This window comes from Colletotrichum scovillei (genome assembly GCF_011075155.1).
Source record: "Colletotrichum scovillei strain TJNH1 chromosome Unknown Contig00009, whole genome shotgun sequence".
NCBI classification, from domain to species: Eukaryota; Fungi; Ascomycota; class Sordariomycetes; order Glomerellales; family Glomerellaceae; genus Colletotrichum; species Colletotrichum scovillei.
The window spans coordinates 2,266,942-2,281,331 of record NW_023336267.1 but is presented as its reverse complement, the minus strand read 5'-3'; the positions used below and the strand labels follow the sequence as shown (position 1 = coordinate 2,281,331).

The following is a 14,390-nucleotide window of genomic DNA, read 5'->3' as shown; positions in this document are numbered from 1 at the left end:
CACAGCACCACCCAAACACCCAAACACCCAAGGTACCGTCAGGGACCGCGACTGCCCCGCATGCATCTGAGATCATCAGAAATTTTGACAGCAGGGATTGACTCATGCCCCGCCTTTCACGTGCCCTAGCCGCCGACCTCCCACCAGCAAACGATCCGTGCTTGCGGTCTCTGCCGGGACGGTTCAGCTCCACCCGGCTCCTGCTGCCATGTTGTACCTATTCGGATGACGCAAAAACAGGCTTTCCGATGCCACACTCCAGCTAGGTACCTTTGAGAACACCGCCACACCCACCAAGCCGTACCAGGGAGGACCCCACGATGATGATGGCTTGACCGATCACACCCAGCGCTCCTGAGCCAAAAGAAGCGACCAAAGCACGATTGCCCGTACTGAGAAGACTGAGGCAAGCTATTAACGAGTGTTCGAAAACCCCTCTTGATGATGTCCTTGTGCGGCACTTCATAATCTACCCATTCGCTTTGCTACATCGCATTCGCCTCGCACCCTCTTTTTGCGCCCAAATCGATGGACTGGGACAGGCCCGAATGCAATAACTACCACATACCAATGACAACAAGATAACAATGGAAAACCTCAACATCTCCGATGCCCCTCCCCAGGGGCCCCAACCCGTTCTCGGCGGCCGCGCACCGCCTCCCCAACAGACCCCTCAGCTCCCGCCTCAGATGTTCACCACTGCGGCACAGCTGCTGGACATGACCGACAGTATGGGAAATACCACGGCAGCCTCGGCCGCATGAGTGCTGCGGTACTCTTCGCGACACCAAACGCTAACCTTCCGTCAGAGAAGCTCATGGTTGCACTGCGCGACGGGCGCAAACTGATCGGCGTCCTCCGTAGCTGGGATCAATTCGGTATGTAAACGGCAAAACCCCAAACAACTCATGAAGCTGTAGCTGAAATAAGGCTGACAATGGATCTCTTTCCTTTACCTTTTCTCAGCCAACCTCGTTCTTCAAGACACCGTCGAGCGCGTCTATGCCCACCCGGACCCGGAAGCCAACCCGCCCCGCGAAGGGGGCCTCTTTGCGGATATCAAGCGCGGCATCTTCCTTGTTCGCGGCGAGAACGTGCTCCTCCTGGGCGAGATCGACCTCGACAAGGACGACGATCCACCCGTGGGCTACGAGCCGGGCGACCTCAAGCTGGTTCAGGGCCTGGCGAACGAGAGGAAGGAAAAGGAGAAGGCGCGCGACAAGGGGCGGATCAAGAAGCTCAGCACACTGGGCTTCGAGGGCGAGAACATGGGCGAGATTCTGCTCTGATTCTCCCTGGTTCATGTTCTTATTCCCCTCTCTCCGCCCTTCATGATGAGATTTCTGCGCGGGAAAACCCTGACCACCAGAACAACAGCAACTCAGCTTATGGTCTCTTTATTCATTCTCCATATGACTCACGAATGCACGCCGAATGAGAATGGGTTCGGGTTGGGTTCGAGCTGGGAAAGGAAGTCAAACCCCGAGACCCGGGTGTGGTCTACGTGATTGCCGAGTGATACAACGCACCGGCTGTCCACTTTGTCCTTCCGACGCCCCAGTGGAAGGCTGGTAGGATGCTTGAGCAGAATATTGTGAAATGCTCATTATCCAGGGTCCGGTCATCACGACCGACGCCAGCAGAATAGAATTTAAAGCGTTTTACAAATTACCCGGCAAAAGCTTGAACTTGTGCGTGTTATTCTAGGTACTCTTTTCGTCTCTCTAGCATTCTGTCACCTGGCGCTCATTCAAATCAGTGTTTATTTACAAAGTTGAAAGGCAAGTCCATATTTTTATACGTCCACCCCTTGGCTCACAAGTACATGCTCTTCATCACAACCCGGGAACAAAGCCCTCAACTACGATATCCCACTCGCTAGGGAAGTGAGGTCCCTCCTCACCATCCCAACCACCAGCCATCATGGCCACGGCTAGCAGCAGACTACTCGAGCTCGGGAAGTACGGCGTAGGCACCCTCGTTCCGCCGACGGGGTACCCCGCGTCGTCAAACTGGAACGTCGGGTGGAGAAGATAGTCGACGGCACGATTTGCGTCGCCCAGGCGGAGGCTGTTCATCGCGAGCATGGGGAAATCCCAGCCAAAGGACTCATCGAGGTCCCACAGCGCCCAGATCCGGGCGGCGGTCTCCTCAAGCACGGTGCGGTTCAGCGTCGGGCCCGAGGCCGGCGGCGGGAGGAGGCCAAAGATGCCGACCATGGCCGGGTGGTCTTGCACTGTCGTCGTGTTGGCTGTCCACATGTTGGGGATGTCTTGGTAGACGGGGTACGTGCCGTCGATGATGGGTAGGGGCGCGAGGTTATCTCTGACGGTGGTCCAGGCTTCCGGGACGGAAGCATTCTGGCGGGATTTCCAGGCGATGGCGACGTCGAGGCCGAAACGCCAGTACGCGAGCTCAAAGGTCGGGTTGACGGTGGCGTTGGGGTTGGTGTTCTCCGAGACGGGGTACATGGGCGGGCCGAGGTCGTAGACGCCCGTCGTCTCGTTGAGGAAGGCGTACGAGGCCATAAAGTCCGCCGTCGCCGTGAGGACGGCGTCCCAGTCGGCGAGGGTCTGCGGGGTGGGCGCGTGGCGGTAGGCGAGCTCGGCAAAGTACATTGCGTGCGGCTGTTGCCAGATGAGGAGGGTGTTGATCTCGCCAGGGGCGTCTATGGTAGAAGGGTCCGTCATCTTGCCCCAGCGGGCGCCGGCGTAGCCTTGGGTTGAGGCGCGGTTGAGGGAGGAGGGGAGGAGGTGGGTGTAGGTTCGGGGGAGAGAGCGGGCGAGGAGGGCGTGGTTGTTCCAGCGGGCGAATTGGAGGGTGTGCCAGAGGATCATTTCCATCTTGAAGCGAGTGTGTGAACTGGGTGAAATCCTTTATCAAGGAGTTTGGAGGATGGAACTTACATGGAACTTGCCAAACCATCCATTGTTCACGAGACCGGACTCTATGTCCTTGTCAGCACTCTTCTCGGGCGAGAGAGAAGTTGATAGGGGGGTTGGATTGCTAACTCACCTTGCGGAGGATAGTCTGACGCCGAGTTCACCGCCACGAGATACTGAGACTGGATTATCCTGCGCTGAAGCTCGGTCGCGTTGGCATTCGATGTCCCCGTTAGGTCTACAAAGGCCCCGTTGTTCCAATAAGCCGGCCACCATTCCCGCGAAGCCGCCACGACGCCGTTAAATTCGGGAACGGACTCAGGTACAGACAGCGCAAAGTTGGCCGTGAATCGTAGCGTATCCGTCCCACTGGTCGAAAGGACGTATCGATGGCCCCCGTCGGTCGGTGTTTTGATAGCACCACTACCACCAGCGGCGACATTCCACTCGAGTGACAAGTCGTACTGGGTCGTGGTCAAATCGTGATGGATCGTGGCCTTGTTGGTCTCTCCTCCGCTAGGGGTTGATAGGGATGTCTTATGCAGGTCCGTCTGGTTGAAGACGCCTACGAACGGGGCGCCAAACTTGTCGTTTGTCGGGTAGGGAAAGTCGAAGAAGATGGATAAGGCGCCGGAGGAGAGGAGGGCCGATTCGACGGACACGGCGACGCTGTCCGAGGACGGGTCTGCCCAGGTTTCGACCTTGACGGTGTGGTTTTTATATATGAAGCTGGAACGGATAGCGCCCGTCCACATGTCGAGGGTCTGTTTCTTGTTGCCGAGCATGTCCTCCCTGACTGTCGTATTGCCGCCGTCGGAAAAGGAGAAGCCGATGGTGCCTAGATTTATGCGGTGCGGGTTCTCGCGGAGCCAGTCTGCGATGTCGTTGTTTGAGGGGTTGGCCATGTTGTACTGTACAAGTCGGCCGTGTGTCCACCATTCTGTGCCGTGGTAGTCTATCGTGATGAGAGTCAGTACATGCTTTCTGGACCCAATGCTGTTGTACGCCTCTCGGCCGTGCCATCTCACCTTCGATTTGAGTCTGACCAGGCGTTGTGGGCAAGCTGAAGTTGTGCCATCCCCATGTCGACATGGTCGCAAAGGGGCTGAAGGTCTGGAGACCCGTGATATCGGCACCAAAGGCGAAGTTGCCGTTGCCTACCTGCAGAGGCGTCTCAGGGGAGCTGGCATTACGGCGAGGGTTGAAGGCTTGGACGACCTTTTGCCTGTCGATTTTGGCCTCGATGAGGCTGCAGAGCAGCGGTAAAAGATGTACAACACGCATGACTGTCACCTTCCAATTGGGAAATATCAAGACCGCATATGGGAAGCCAAGTCGATGCGATGTGTATGGTGTCAACCCCGGACATCACGTTACGCGGGGAAACCGTGCTGCTCTTATTTCATCCCCAAGAGATCTGCGGTCCGGTCATGACGACGCGTGAGGCCGGGTCCTCCCCCCTTGTGGTCATGTGTGAAGTTTGTGTTCATGGTTCTTGTCCGTCTAGTGCTCACCTTTCGGTGTGGTTTGCACCGAAGGCACCAATGCCATGCTATGGATATGCCCTGAGGAACGATGAGGGGGAAGAGATGAACTATGAATGCGGGGATGACATGGTCTCCACTTTGGAATTGAGGCTATTCAAAACCCAGGCCGGCAGAAGTCCTCGTGGAGGATTGAGTTTGTCTGCGGAGAAAACGACAGGGATGCCACAAGTGGGTGACTCGACTGAATTACCAGTTGAGACTCTCCAGATGCCCTGAGGCTGGAGGTCGAAGTATAATGGCATCGAAAACTACCAACAGCAGTTGGATCTTACCGTCCGCAAATGTAAAATGCCGTAATTCTGGGTCCTGGCTCCGGGAATTAAGAGCCCCGCCCGATGTCATCCGGCTGTCCGTCACTGGGGGAAGCGGGACAGGCCCCGGGCTCCAGCCACAAACTGCAGGGGCCAACTGTGGCTGATATATCCACCAGCCAGGCTCCTGCAGCCCAGCAACCGCCCCGATTGGGCAAGCGCATAAACATCACTCATCCCTTCGATGCAGTAGGGGGGACCCTTTCACAGGCACCTTACCTCATGTCACCCAAAACAGCCGACACAGCGCGCCGTGGATCCAACAACATCTTGGTTTGACATTTCACCTCCAGACATACCTCCCCCGGTTGCGCAAATAGGATACGAGCATCGAGTCGACACCTTTGGACGTCATATGATTATCTGGTATGTCACAACATCAATGGCATCTCTCTGCGACTTCCCTCTGGATTTCAATTGTTCCATTACCCCGCTAACCACTGGAATGAGCAGCCTTCGACGATAACATTAAACATCGAACCTCCTTTGGCGCGCATTTCGATAATAGACGCCGCCCACCATGGACAGGGTCGCGGGCCTCACAGTGTCAGTACCACACCCAACACCGCATCTATGATGTCCCTTTTGCAATACATCAGTGTGAGGACGGGTCTGCTGGCGGGAATACCACCGCTGCCACCCCCAGTACCGCCAGCTGTACCCGATCCTCCTCCACGGCATTATGGCGGTAGTCTCGTCAATCGAGACGTGACTGTCATCCAGACTCCTGAACCGCAGATCCCAGAACCAGTGTTGACAGCTGCTGACGATGACTACGAGGACGGCAGTAACCAGAAGGCGGCTAGGAACCAATTTCGGGCGCGTACTGTCAAGGGAGCCAACAACGGCGTTGCACTGCGACAGTATGCCGAGGCTACACTCGGAGGCGGCAGCCTGCGTAAGGTTGTGAAGTTGCCTGAAGGCGAAGACGAGAATGAGTGGTTGGCAGTCAATAGTGAGTATCATCCGGAGGAATTGAGAGGTGGACCAAAGGAAACGGCACAACTGACACGACCCAAATGCAGTGGTCGACTTTTACAACCAGATCAACCTCCTCTACGGCGCTATTACCGAATTCTGCTCGCCTCAATCATGCCCCGAGATGAAGGCAACCGACGAGTTCGAGTACTTGTGGCAGGACAGTGAAAACTACAAGAGGCCGACTAAGATGGCCGCGCCGGACTACATTGAGCACTTGATGGCCTGGGTACAGCGTCACATTGATGACGAGCAAATCCTGCCGAGCAGAATTGGTGAGTATTGCTTTGACATGCTCAACGGGAGATTGTTTCTAACATGGACCGCTAGGTGTTGCCTTCCCCAAATCGTTTCCCTCAACAGTGCGGCAGATCTTCAAGCGCATGTATCGCGTTTATGCCCACGTCTACTGCCACCACTACGCAGTCATCAGAGAGCTTGGACTGGAGCCCCATCTCAACACGAGTTTCAAGCAGTACGTTCTGTTCGTCGACGAGCACAAATTGGCTAGTGGCAAGGACTTTTATGGTCCTCTGAACGATCTCGCGGAGAAGATGATTGAAAGCGACTGAGACAGGCCAGACGAGCCTGTTGAGAGTATGAATGCATGCATTGTCTAGGCGTTGGGGAAACATGGATGACACGCCGGTTGGCAAGGTAATAAGGAAGGTCTGATGGTTGGCGCGTGGGGCTTTGACACTGCTGAGCCTGTGGACACGAGGCATTGAAGCGGTTATTGTGATATCACTGTAGACTACAAACTGGGTAACGGGTAGTACGGCTTTGGTTTGAGAATTCGAGAATTGAGAATGACCAAATCGCTGTGCATTCTCGAGTATCTTGGGTACATTGCATGGAGTTCCATCTTGAAGTTGTGAGACTACTGCGTACAAGTGACTTGCTTCGTCCCATTACACCAGAATTGGCTTCAAAGAGTGGAGCTTGGGCCTGCCTCTCTGTTCAGTAACAACGAGCACCTCCGATTTCCACCGACCCGAGCCCTCGACCCGCTTACCTAAGTTGATGCCTTACCACTCAACCAGGAAGCAGCCGCAGTGTCCCAAGGCATCAACATCCTAAATTGCCGAAGTTCAAACCTCAACCTCGAAAACCGACGCAAGCTACCACTACTGCGTCTCGATCGAATCCAGCCATCCCTTCCCGCCCGTCTCCCATCTTCAATTGAACTCCACCACCCACCACAACCGGAACCTCTCTTTCGCCCGACATGTTCTCGAGACAGGCTGTTCGCACCCTCCGAGCGGCGGCTCCCGCTTCGCGCCTCGTCGCCCGCGCCCCGGCCGTCCGCACCTACGCCGCTGCCGCCGCGACCGAGGCCGTCAAGCCCCCCGTCGCCGTCTTTGGCCTCGACGGCACCTACGCCACTGCCCTGGTACGCACCTGTTCCTCTCGTTACACTGGTTATCCCCTGGACGGAAGGCAATTCAATTGGATCAATTGGCTGGGGAAGGAAGTTGTTGATTGAGAGGATTGATGGGGAATGAGGGAGCTTTTCGGAAGGAATTTGAGGCATCGAGGGAAAAACACAACCGGGATGGGAAAACCACTCAAAGAACTCACAGACGGCTAACCTTTGCCCGATCACAGTACACCGCCGCCTCCAAGACCTCTTCCCTGGACCCCACGGCCAAGGCTCTGGCCACCCTCGACGCCATCTTCGCCAAGGACCCCAAGCTGACCACCGTCCTGGCCGCGCCCACCCTGACCCCCGAGGACAAGTCCGCCATCGTCGCCGAGCTCACCAAGCAGGCCGGCGCCGGCTCCCAGGAGACCGTCAAGAACTTCCTTGCCGCCCTCGCCGAGAACAACCGCCTCGGCCTCCTCCCCGGCATCACCCAGAAGTTCGCCGAGATCATGAGCGCCGCCCGCGGCGAGGTTGAGCTCACTGTCACCAGCGCCACTGTAGGTTTCCCTTCTCTCATTTGAGACTTGAGTATGGGGGCATATGCGGTTCGTCGTTGAGAAATCGAAGACGGACTCGAAATGTCTAGACAACTGTTGTACCTCGAACGTTGCAACGTATCAACGAGGGAATTTCGCACATGCATTCAGGCACGTCATTGAAAACAGGCCACTAACACCCATTCTCAGCAACTCGACAACAAGACCCTCAACCGCCTCGAGAGCTCCATCGCCAAGTCCTCCTACGTCGGCCAGGGCAAGAAGCTCAAGGTCACCAACAACGTATGTTTTATCGCCTTACCCTCGTCTCCGAGCTGTCCCTCCGAGACCACCTCGGTCCAGATGCTGCGGCATCAGACACCTGGGTTTCCTCTATGACTGACACGCCCTTCTTTCTAGGTCAACCCCGATATCGTCGGAGGCCTCATTGTCGAGATTGGCGACCGGACCATCGACCTCAGTGTCTCTGGCAAGATTGCCAAGCTCAACAAGCTTCTCACTGACACTTTGTAAAAACACACACACACACAATCTTCCATCATACTAGCATGAAGAAATCCTAATCCTCCTTCTCCCCCCCACATCGAACCAAACCTCCTCCCTTATTTTCTCTTTGTGTGCGTGTGTGTCTATCTTGTAAACTTGACCGGACGGGGGGGTTTAGTGGGAAGGAGGAGGAGGGTGAGGAGGGAGAGAACGGTCCGGCTCTTACCACGTGTAACGACGAAATTCACGTGAGACAAAAAGCTGGATTGAGATGTTGGTTGGCCGCTTTCCCCCTTCCCCCGGGGCGAGAGGACAATTGGGGGGAAGCCCGAATGAGACGAAAGCTGTGCATAGTTCTGTCTACAATAGAAGCATTCACGGAACCCCTTTTCTACCACATACACTCGCGAGTCTTCGTAAAGGCTACCTCTCTCTCTTCCGGTCTGAAACTGAAAAAGTGGCGGATGCACCAGCTGTTGGTGCTCGCTCTCATCATGATCCCTCTATCGTAACGCTTGCACGTCTGACATTGATCCTCATCTTCCATGACCAACTCAACGACAGTTGGCACGCGCTAACTCAATGGAACCGTATGATACAGATATTGATGCGGTTTGTTCATAATGGTTCGTTGGGAGGGCGAATTTTGAACGAGTCACGATAGTGAGCAAATGTAGATCCGAGGGTCTTCCGCTGGCTTTGAGGATCAAACTCGACTGGAACGTCAGCCTTCAAATTGTAGAGTTAATGATCCAACACTTAGGTAGTACATCACACCCGGAAGAACAATTAGTTATGAACACTGCGTGGTAGAAGGTCACTCTCTCTGGACTCCATCACGGCTACCTGAAGATCCCGAACAAAGCCGTGCCTCAGTGGGCAAATCAAGTGTCCTGGGCTGGCCGTCTTTGACTCTGTATCACATGAAGGCCATACGGGCCTTACGCCACGTGCTCCAGACCAGGAAGCCACACTTCCTGTTCGCTTAATACTGGAGCTTCGCCGTTAGATGGCCGATAGCTTGATTTGGCAAGAGATGGGTGCCACGCTTCAAGCTGACGCATATATGAACGTTAGGGAGAATGGTTCTCGCTGCAGATATCTCAAGCCGGAAGAGCACCAGAAGCCTTGTTGGAAACCCCAATCTACGTATATTAACCCCAGGAACCTCTACCTGTGCAGTCTAACAGTCCTGTATATGGCTCTATGTGCAGTGATGGCAGTCTTTTTTCGTTTCTCTTCATGCTCACTACGCAAGGAAACTCCATGGATGCACTCGTACTCTTCATTTAACCGCCCACAATCAGATGCACGAACACCAGCCTATCCCTCGAATTTTTCGCGTTTCCTGACGACTGGAGGGAAGCTTTAGACACCAGCCTCATATTCGTTGTCGGTTCCACCCGGGTGCTCTTTGTCCTCCTTGAACCTCTCCAGCTGATCCGAGATGTAGCGGTGCATGTGTGCGTCGGCCTCCGACTTCTCTCTCATCCTCTGCCGAAGCTTCTCTGGGTCATCTAATGTGGCCGAGTTGCTCAGTGAGTCGTCGCCGTTAGTCTCGTCAAAGTCGCTCCTTGCACCGATGGATCTCGCCGTTGATGATCTGCGCATCCGTGGCTTGCCACCAGGGCCAGGCGTCATCGAGCCACGGCGATCAGTGCCACGGGCAAAGATATCATCAAAGTAGTGAGACATCCCCGCTGAGGGAGTCCGGGGAGTATGAGGCAGACGGCAGTTGATACTGGAAAACCATGTTAGCAATCATGTTCAGAGGTGGCAGAGTAGAGACAATCTTACCCAGTGTCGTGGATCATGCGAGCCATCAAACCGGTCCAACCACACTGGTGGGTAGCACCGAGTCCACGGCCACTGTCGCCGTCGAAGAACTCGTAGAACCAAAGATAGTCCTTCCAGTAAGGGTCGAAGTCCAGAAGGTCGTTTCCGGAGTTGATGCTACGACGACCCTCGTCGTTACGCGTCATCAGGTGCTGCAGACGATGCTGGATCTCCTCGGAGACGTGGCCCAAATGCATGTAGTCGCCACTGCCCGTGGGACACTCGACTTGGAACTCGTGTCCGTAGAACAAGAAGAATCTCTGAAGAGACTCAACCAGAAGGAAGTTGACACACAACCAAATGGGGCCTCTCCAGTTACTGTTGCCACCAAATAGACCGCTATCAGAGTCACCAGGAACGTAGCCGACGGAGAAAGTCTGGCCATTAACCTCCATTGAGAAGGGGTGCTCCTTGTGGCACTTTGACAAGGACCGAATTCCGTGTTCGCTGAAGAATTCGTCCTCGTCAAGCATGCGGTACAGAATCTTCTCGAGCCTGTCCTTGCTGACAATGGACAAGAGAATACGGTTACCCTTTCCACGCTTGGCAATACTGGCCATGTTTCGCTCGGCCAAATCGCAGCGGTTTTCCATGAACCAATCAACCCTCTTTTTAAATGAGGGGAGCTTGTTGATAAGCTCAGGCTCAAGAGTCAGGGTCGCGTAAAGCGGAATCAATCCGACGAGAGAGCGGACTGGAAGCTGCTGGATCCAGGGGCCACCCCATGAAATGGCATCGTAGTAGAAACCATCCTCGTCATTCCAGAGCGACTTCTCGTCCTTTTGGCCAGTCCTGAAGGTCATGGCGTCACTGATGAAGATGAAGTGCTCAAAGAACTTGGAAGCAATATCCTCGTATGTGCGTCGGTGCTTTGCAAGCTCAAGGGCAATGTTGAGCATGCTGAGACAGTAGAAGGCCATCCATCCGGTACTGTCGGCCTGCTCCAAAGAGCCGCCGGTTGGGAGAGGCTCAGAGCGGTTGAAAAGACCAATGTTGTCGAGACCGAGGAAACCTCCCTCGAAAACGTTCTTGCCATCGGCGTCCTTGCGGTTAACCCACCAGGTGAAGTTCAGCAACAGCTTCTGGAAAACTCTCTCGAGGAAGTCCAAATCCTGGCGTCCGTAGAGCTTGCGCTCAATCTTGAACACTCGGAACGTGGCCCAGGCATGAACGGGGGGGTTCACGTCACCAAAGTTCCACTCATAGCTACACGGCGTCAGTACCAGTCTAACTGGGTTGATTGGGAAGTAACCTACGCTGGCAGCTGGCCGTTGGGATGGCAGTACCACTCTCTGGTGAAGAGATCAAGCTGCTTCTTGGCGAAGTCTGGATCCATCATCGCCAATGTGATGCAGTGGAAAGCACTGTCCCACGCTGCAAAGAAGGGATATTCCCAAGAGTCGGGCATAGACAAAATGTCATCGCAGTGCATATGTTTCCACTGAGAGTTGCGAATGTCTTTTCTGCTTGGGGGCGGAGGGGGTTGTGTCGGGTCACCATTCGCCCATTGGTCCCAAATAAAGAGGTAATGCTGCTTAGTCCACATCATTCCGGAGAAGGCTTGACGTTGAATGTTGCGCAGATCGTCTGCCATGGGGAGGGGGCTGAGGCGGTAGTAGAAATCGTCGGCCTCGGCGATTCTAAGATCGACCAGGTCATCAAAGTCGCCTTCGTCGAAGTAGGTCTGGTTCTTCTTGGAGAAGCGGAAACGGACGACAGCACACTCGCCGGGAGGAACACCACCATCCTCGTTGAAGCTGAACCAGGCGGCGCACTTGGTGCCCTTCTGTGCTGGGTTGACGGCCCCCTTTTCCTTCTCGCAAATGTGACGATGGAAGGCATCCTTGACGTACGGAGTCTTGTTGTCCTGCTCGTACAGCAGCTCATAGTTTGTGTCGTTGTCGGTAAACAACATCTGCGGTATTACGTCCTCGCCGCTGGTACCAACGCCGGGAGAAGGTGACATCAGGAAGTAACGGTCCCCGAGCTTGTGATGCTTGGACTTGGCCAGGCCTTCGCCAATGTTCTCGATGGACGGCTTCTTGTCCTCGGGTTCCCGGCCCCAGGCCCAGGTGTTGCGGAACCACATTTGCGGCACAATGTGAAGTGGTGCCGGATCGGGACCTCTGTTCCATGCGGTAACACGGAACAGGATCTCCTCGGGGTCGTCCGTCTCCTTTGCCGTCTCGATGAAAATATCCCAGTACCTGTCTTCGTCGAAGATGCCCGTGTCAACGATCTGGTACTCCTTGTCTTCCTTGCCTCTGCGTGCATTTTCTTCCAACAGGTCCTTGTAAGGGAACTTCTTCTGCGGGTACTTGTAGAGGAACTTCATGTAGGAATGCTGCGGGCGGATTGTCAGTATGAGCAGTTGGGGACCAGCTCTTTCCAACTTACTGTCTACAATGTCTGTTAGCTATTGAACTACAAATAATCACAGCAACCTTGGGCTACTTACCGGGGTATTGTCAACGTGGAAGTGGGCTTCCTTGACACTCTCGCCATGGTTACCCTGGGGGTTTGAGAGACCAAACAATCTCTCCTTGAGGAAATCACTGTCGGATTATCAGCTCTTTGTACAAAGCATACGTAGCCGACGAGCGTTTGACTAACTCTTCCTCGTTCCAGAAAGAAAAACCAATGTTTTGGAAGCCGTGGGTATCAGAAACGCCGGCAATTCCATCCTCACCCCATCTGTAGGCTCGGGATCGTGCGTGGTCGTGGGTAAAGTCTGGGGCATGCTGTCAGCGGATTGCGACTGGAGCTCGTGGGGAATGGCGGGGTGTGCTCACGACTCCACGCGTCTCCGTCGGGACTGTAATCCTCTCGCACTACGACACAGCTTTGATTAGATTATGTTTGTTTCGTTCACGGCGGGATTGCCTGCAGCAGCGGCACCAACTGCAGTAGCAACGGTAGCAGCTGGGGCTGGATTTGAAGCTTGAGCTTGAGCTGCCACTCACCAGTGGCCCATTGGCGTTCGGCGACGTAAGGGCCCCATTTCTTCCAGTACTTCTCGCGTCTGCGGTCTTCCTTGAGACGCTTCTCCTCCTCGGTAAGGTACTCGTGACCGTCAAAGACAACCATGGTGGGCGAATAGGCACCTCGTAGCGTTGGAGAGACACAGCACGCCCTTCACGACAGCGAAAGCAGCGTCGTTGAGGGTTGAGGGATTTCCAGGGCGTAGGATTGAGGGCGAGTTGTGGGCTTGTGGCGAGAGAAGAGAGAGAGAGAGAGGGAGAGGGTGTAGGTTCGGCGGGACGAAGTGCAGGGTTAGGATGGAGGTGACCTTTAGTAAGAACCAGAGACCCTAGCCAGCAATGCTACCGAGAACAGCACGAGCAGAGCACGTCACGTATCACGATAACCTCAGCGACAGGCGGTCAGTTCCGTTCACACCTGGTCGTCGAGCTAGCTCAACAAGGGGAGGAAGGTCGAGACTCTCGAGGTTGCAGAATGCAAGATTGCGTAGAGGACCAGGAGGTAAGGCTAGGTAGGTAGGTAGTAGCGTAGGTGCGTCTTATTCAGAGGGGGAAGACTCGAGAGATAGAGACGAGAAAAATAAATTAGAAATGCGGCTACTAGTATGTATGTGCCTCACTGCCCTGAGTGACGGATGTGCCAGCAGGGAACCGACGTGTTGGGAAACACGCGGGCAATGGCGGGAGCTCTGGTCCGAAAAGAATGAGATAGCGCCTCAGCATCTTCAGGTACCAGGTGGGAAACCAACCAACCATGGGCCGCGATAACAAAGCTACCTTACCTTAAGCCCAACTGACGACAATGAGTCGAGCGAGGTAGGCACTTGATAGCCAAAGTGCAGTGCGGAGTGTCAGCGGAGGTAACAGCGAACAAGCAGCTGCGACACGAGTAAGCAGAAAAACTTCCATGGTTCTGGAGAGTACTCCGTACCTAGCTTACCTACCTACCTTAGCCTCACAGCCCGCGGCAGTAACAGCCGCGGGCAAGCAAGCAAGCAAGCAAGCAAGCCGCTGCAGCACACGCCGGGGGCAGGCAGGCATCCAAGGTTGAGGGGGTGACGGCCGCGGGGCATTCAAGCCATGCCATTTAGTTTGCCCATCTGGAATGGCCGCCATACGACCTACGTACCTCGCACTGGAAATTTTGTGCCATTCTAGGTGCCTGTGGCTTCTGCCAACCTTGAATGCCTGCGTTCCCCAGTGCTTCCCCCATTCGTCTCCGCACTCCGCAAGACATAAGAGGAGCAGCTGAGCAGCATAACCTTAGCTAACGATCGCCTGCCAATTGCTCTCTGGGATGAGATCAGCATACAAGTCTGACGGAGCAGCTTGAACTCACCGTCTCTCGTGAATATTTTCTCCCCAAAGTTCCCTCCTTCTGCCTTCAACCACCAACCATCCAATTGCTACCTCCCGGACACCGATATTACAGCGGCTGGCTGCTGC

The 14,390-nt window shown here is 54.9% G+C and overlaps 5 protein-coding genes across 5 annotated transcripts; 3 read left to right on the top strand and 2 right to left on the bottom strand.

Moving 5' to 3' along the window:
* Positions 1-325: 325 nt before the first annotated feature.
* On the top strand, positions 326-1,643 carry HER10_EVM0007433 (LSM domain-containing protein). The gene is made up of 3 exons (XM_035476988.1): positions 326-729; positions 810-878; positions 967-1,643. The coding sequence occupies exons 1-3, from the start codon at positions 588-590 to the stop codon at positions 1,287-1,289; spliced, it is 534 nt and encodes a 177-aa protein (XP_035329607.1). The 5' UTR covers positions 326-587; the 3' UTR covers positions 1,290-1,643.
* A 52-nt stretch (positions 1,644-1,695) lies between these two features.
* On the bottom strand, positions 1,696-4,166 carry HER10_EVM0004568 (uncharacterized protein; the record flags this gene model as incomplete). The annotated part of the gene is made up of 4 exons (XM_035474207.1): positions 1,696-2,843; positions 2,907-2,947; positions 3,016-3,837; positions 3,911-4,166. The coding sequence occupies 4 exons, from the start codon at positions 4,164-4,166 to the stop codon at positions 1,836-1,838; spliced, it is 2,127 nt and encodes a 708-aa protein (XP_035329231.1). The 3' UTR covers positions 1,696-1,835.
* A 787-nt stretch (positions 4,167-4,953) lies between these two features.
* HER10_EVM0006128 (ploidy protein mob1 maintenance) lies at positions 4,954-6,500 on the top strand. The gene is made up of 4 exons (XM_035475722.1): positions 4,954-5,286; positions 5,529-5,695; positions 5,766-5,993; positions 6,049-6,500. Exons 1-4 carry the CDS (start codon positions 5,261-5,263, stop codon positions 6,288-6,290), a joined length of 663 nt encoding a protein of 220 aa, XP_035329428.1. The 5' UTR covers positions 4,954-5,260; the 3' UTR covers positions 6,291-6,500.
* Positions 6,501-6,803: 303 nt separating this feature from the next.
* On the top strand, positions 6,804-8,675 carry HER10_EVM0002325 (ATP synthase F1). Its single transcript, XM_035472041.1, has 4 exons — positions 6,804-7,111; positions 7,327-7,641; positions 7,831-7,923; positions 8,041-8,675. Exons 1-4 carry the CDS (start codon positions 6,947-6,949, stop codon positions 8,152-8,154), a joined length of 687 nt encoding a protein of 228 aa, XP_035328972.1. The 5' UTR covers positions 6,804-6,946; the 3' UTR covers positions 8,155-8,675.
* Positions 8,676-9,265: 590 nt separating this feature from the next.
* HER10_EVM0011517 (glycoside hydrolase family 63) lies at positions 9,266-13,614 on the bottom strand. The gene is made up of 8 exons (XM_035480947.1): positions 12,927-13,614; positions 12,756-12,794; positions 12,577-12,694; positions 12,422-12,518; positions 12,361-12,363; positions 11,220-12,307; positions 9,925-11,169; positions 9,266-9,868 (listed from the first exon to the last, which is right to left on the bottom strand). The coding sequence occupies exons 1-8, from the start codon at positions 13,048-13,050 to the stop codon at positions 9,496-9,498; spliced, it is 3,087 nt and encodes a 1,028-aa protein (XP_035330104.1). The 5' UTR covers positions 13,051-13,614; the 3' UTR covers positions 9,266-9,495.
* Between the last annotated feature and the right edge of the window lie 776 nt (positions 13,615-14,390).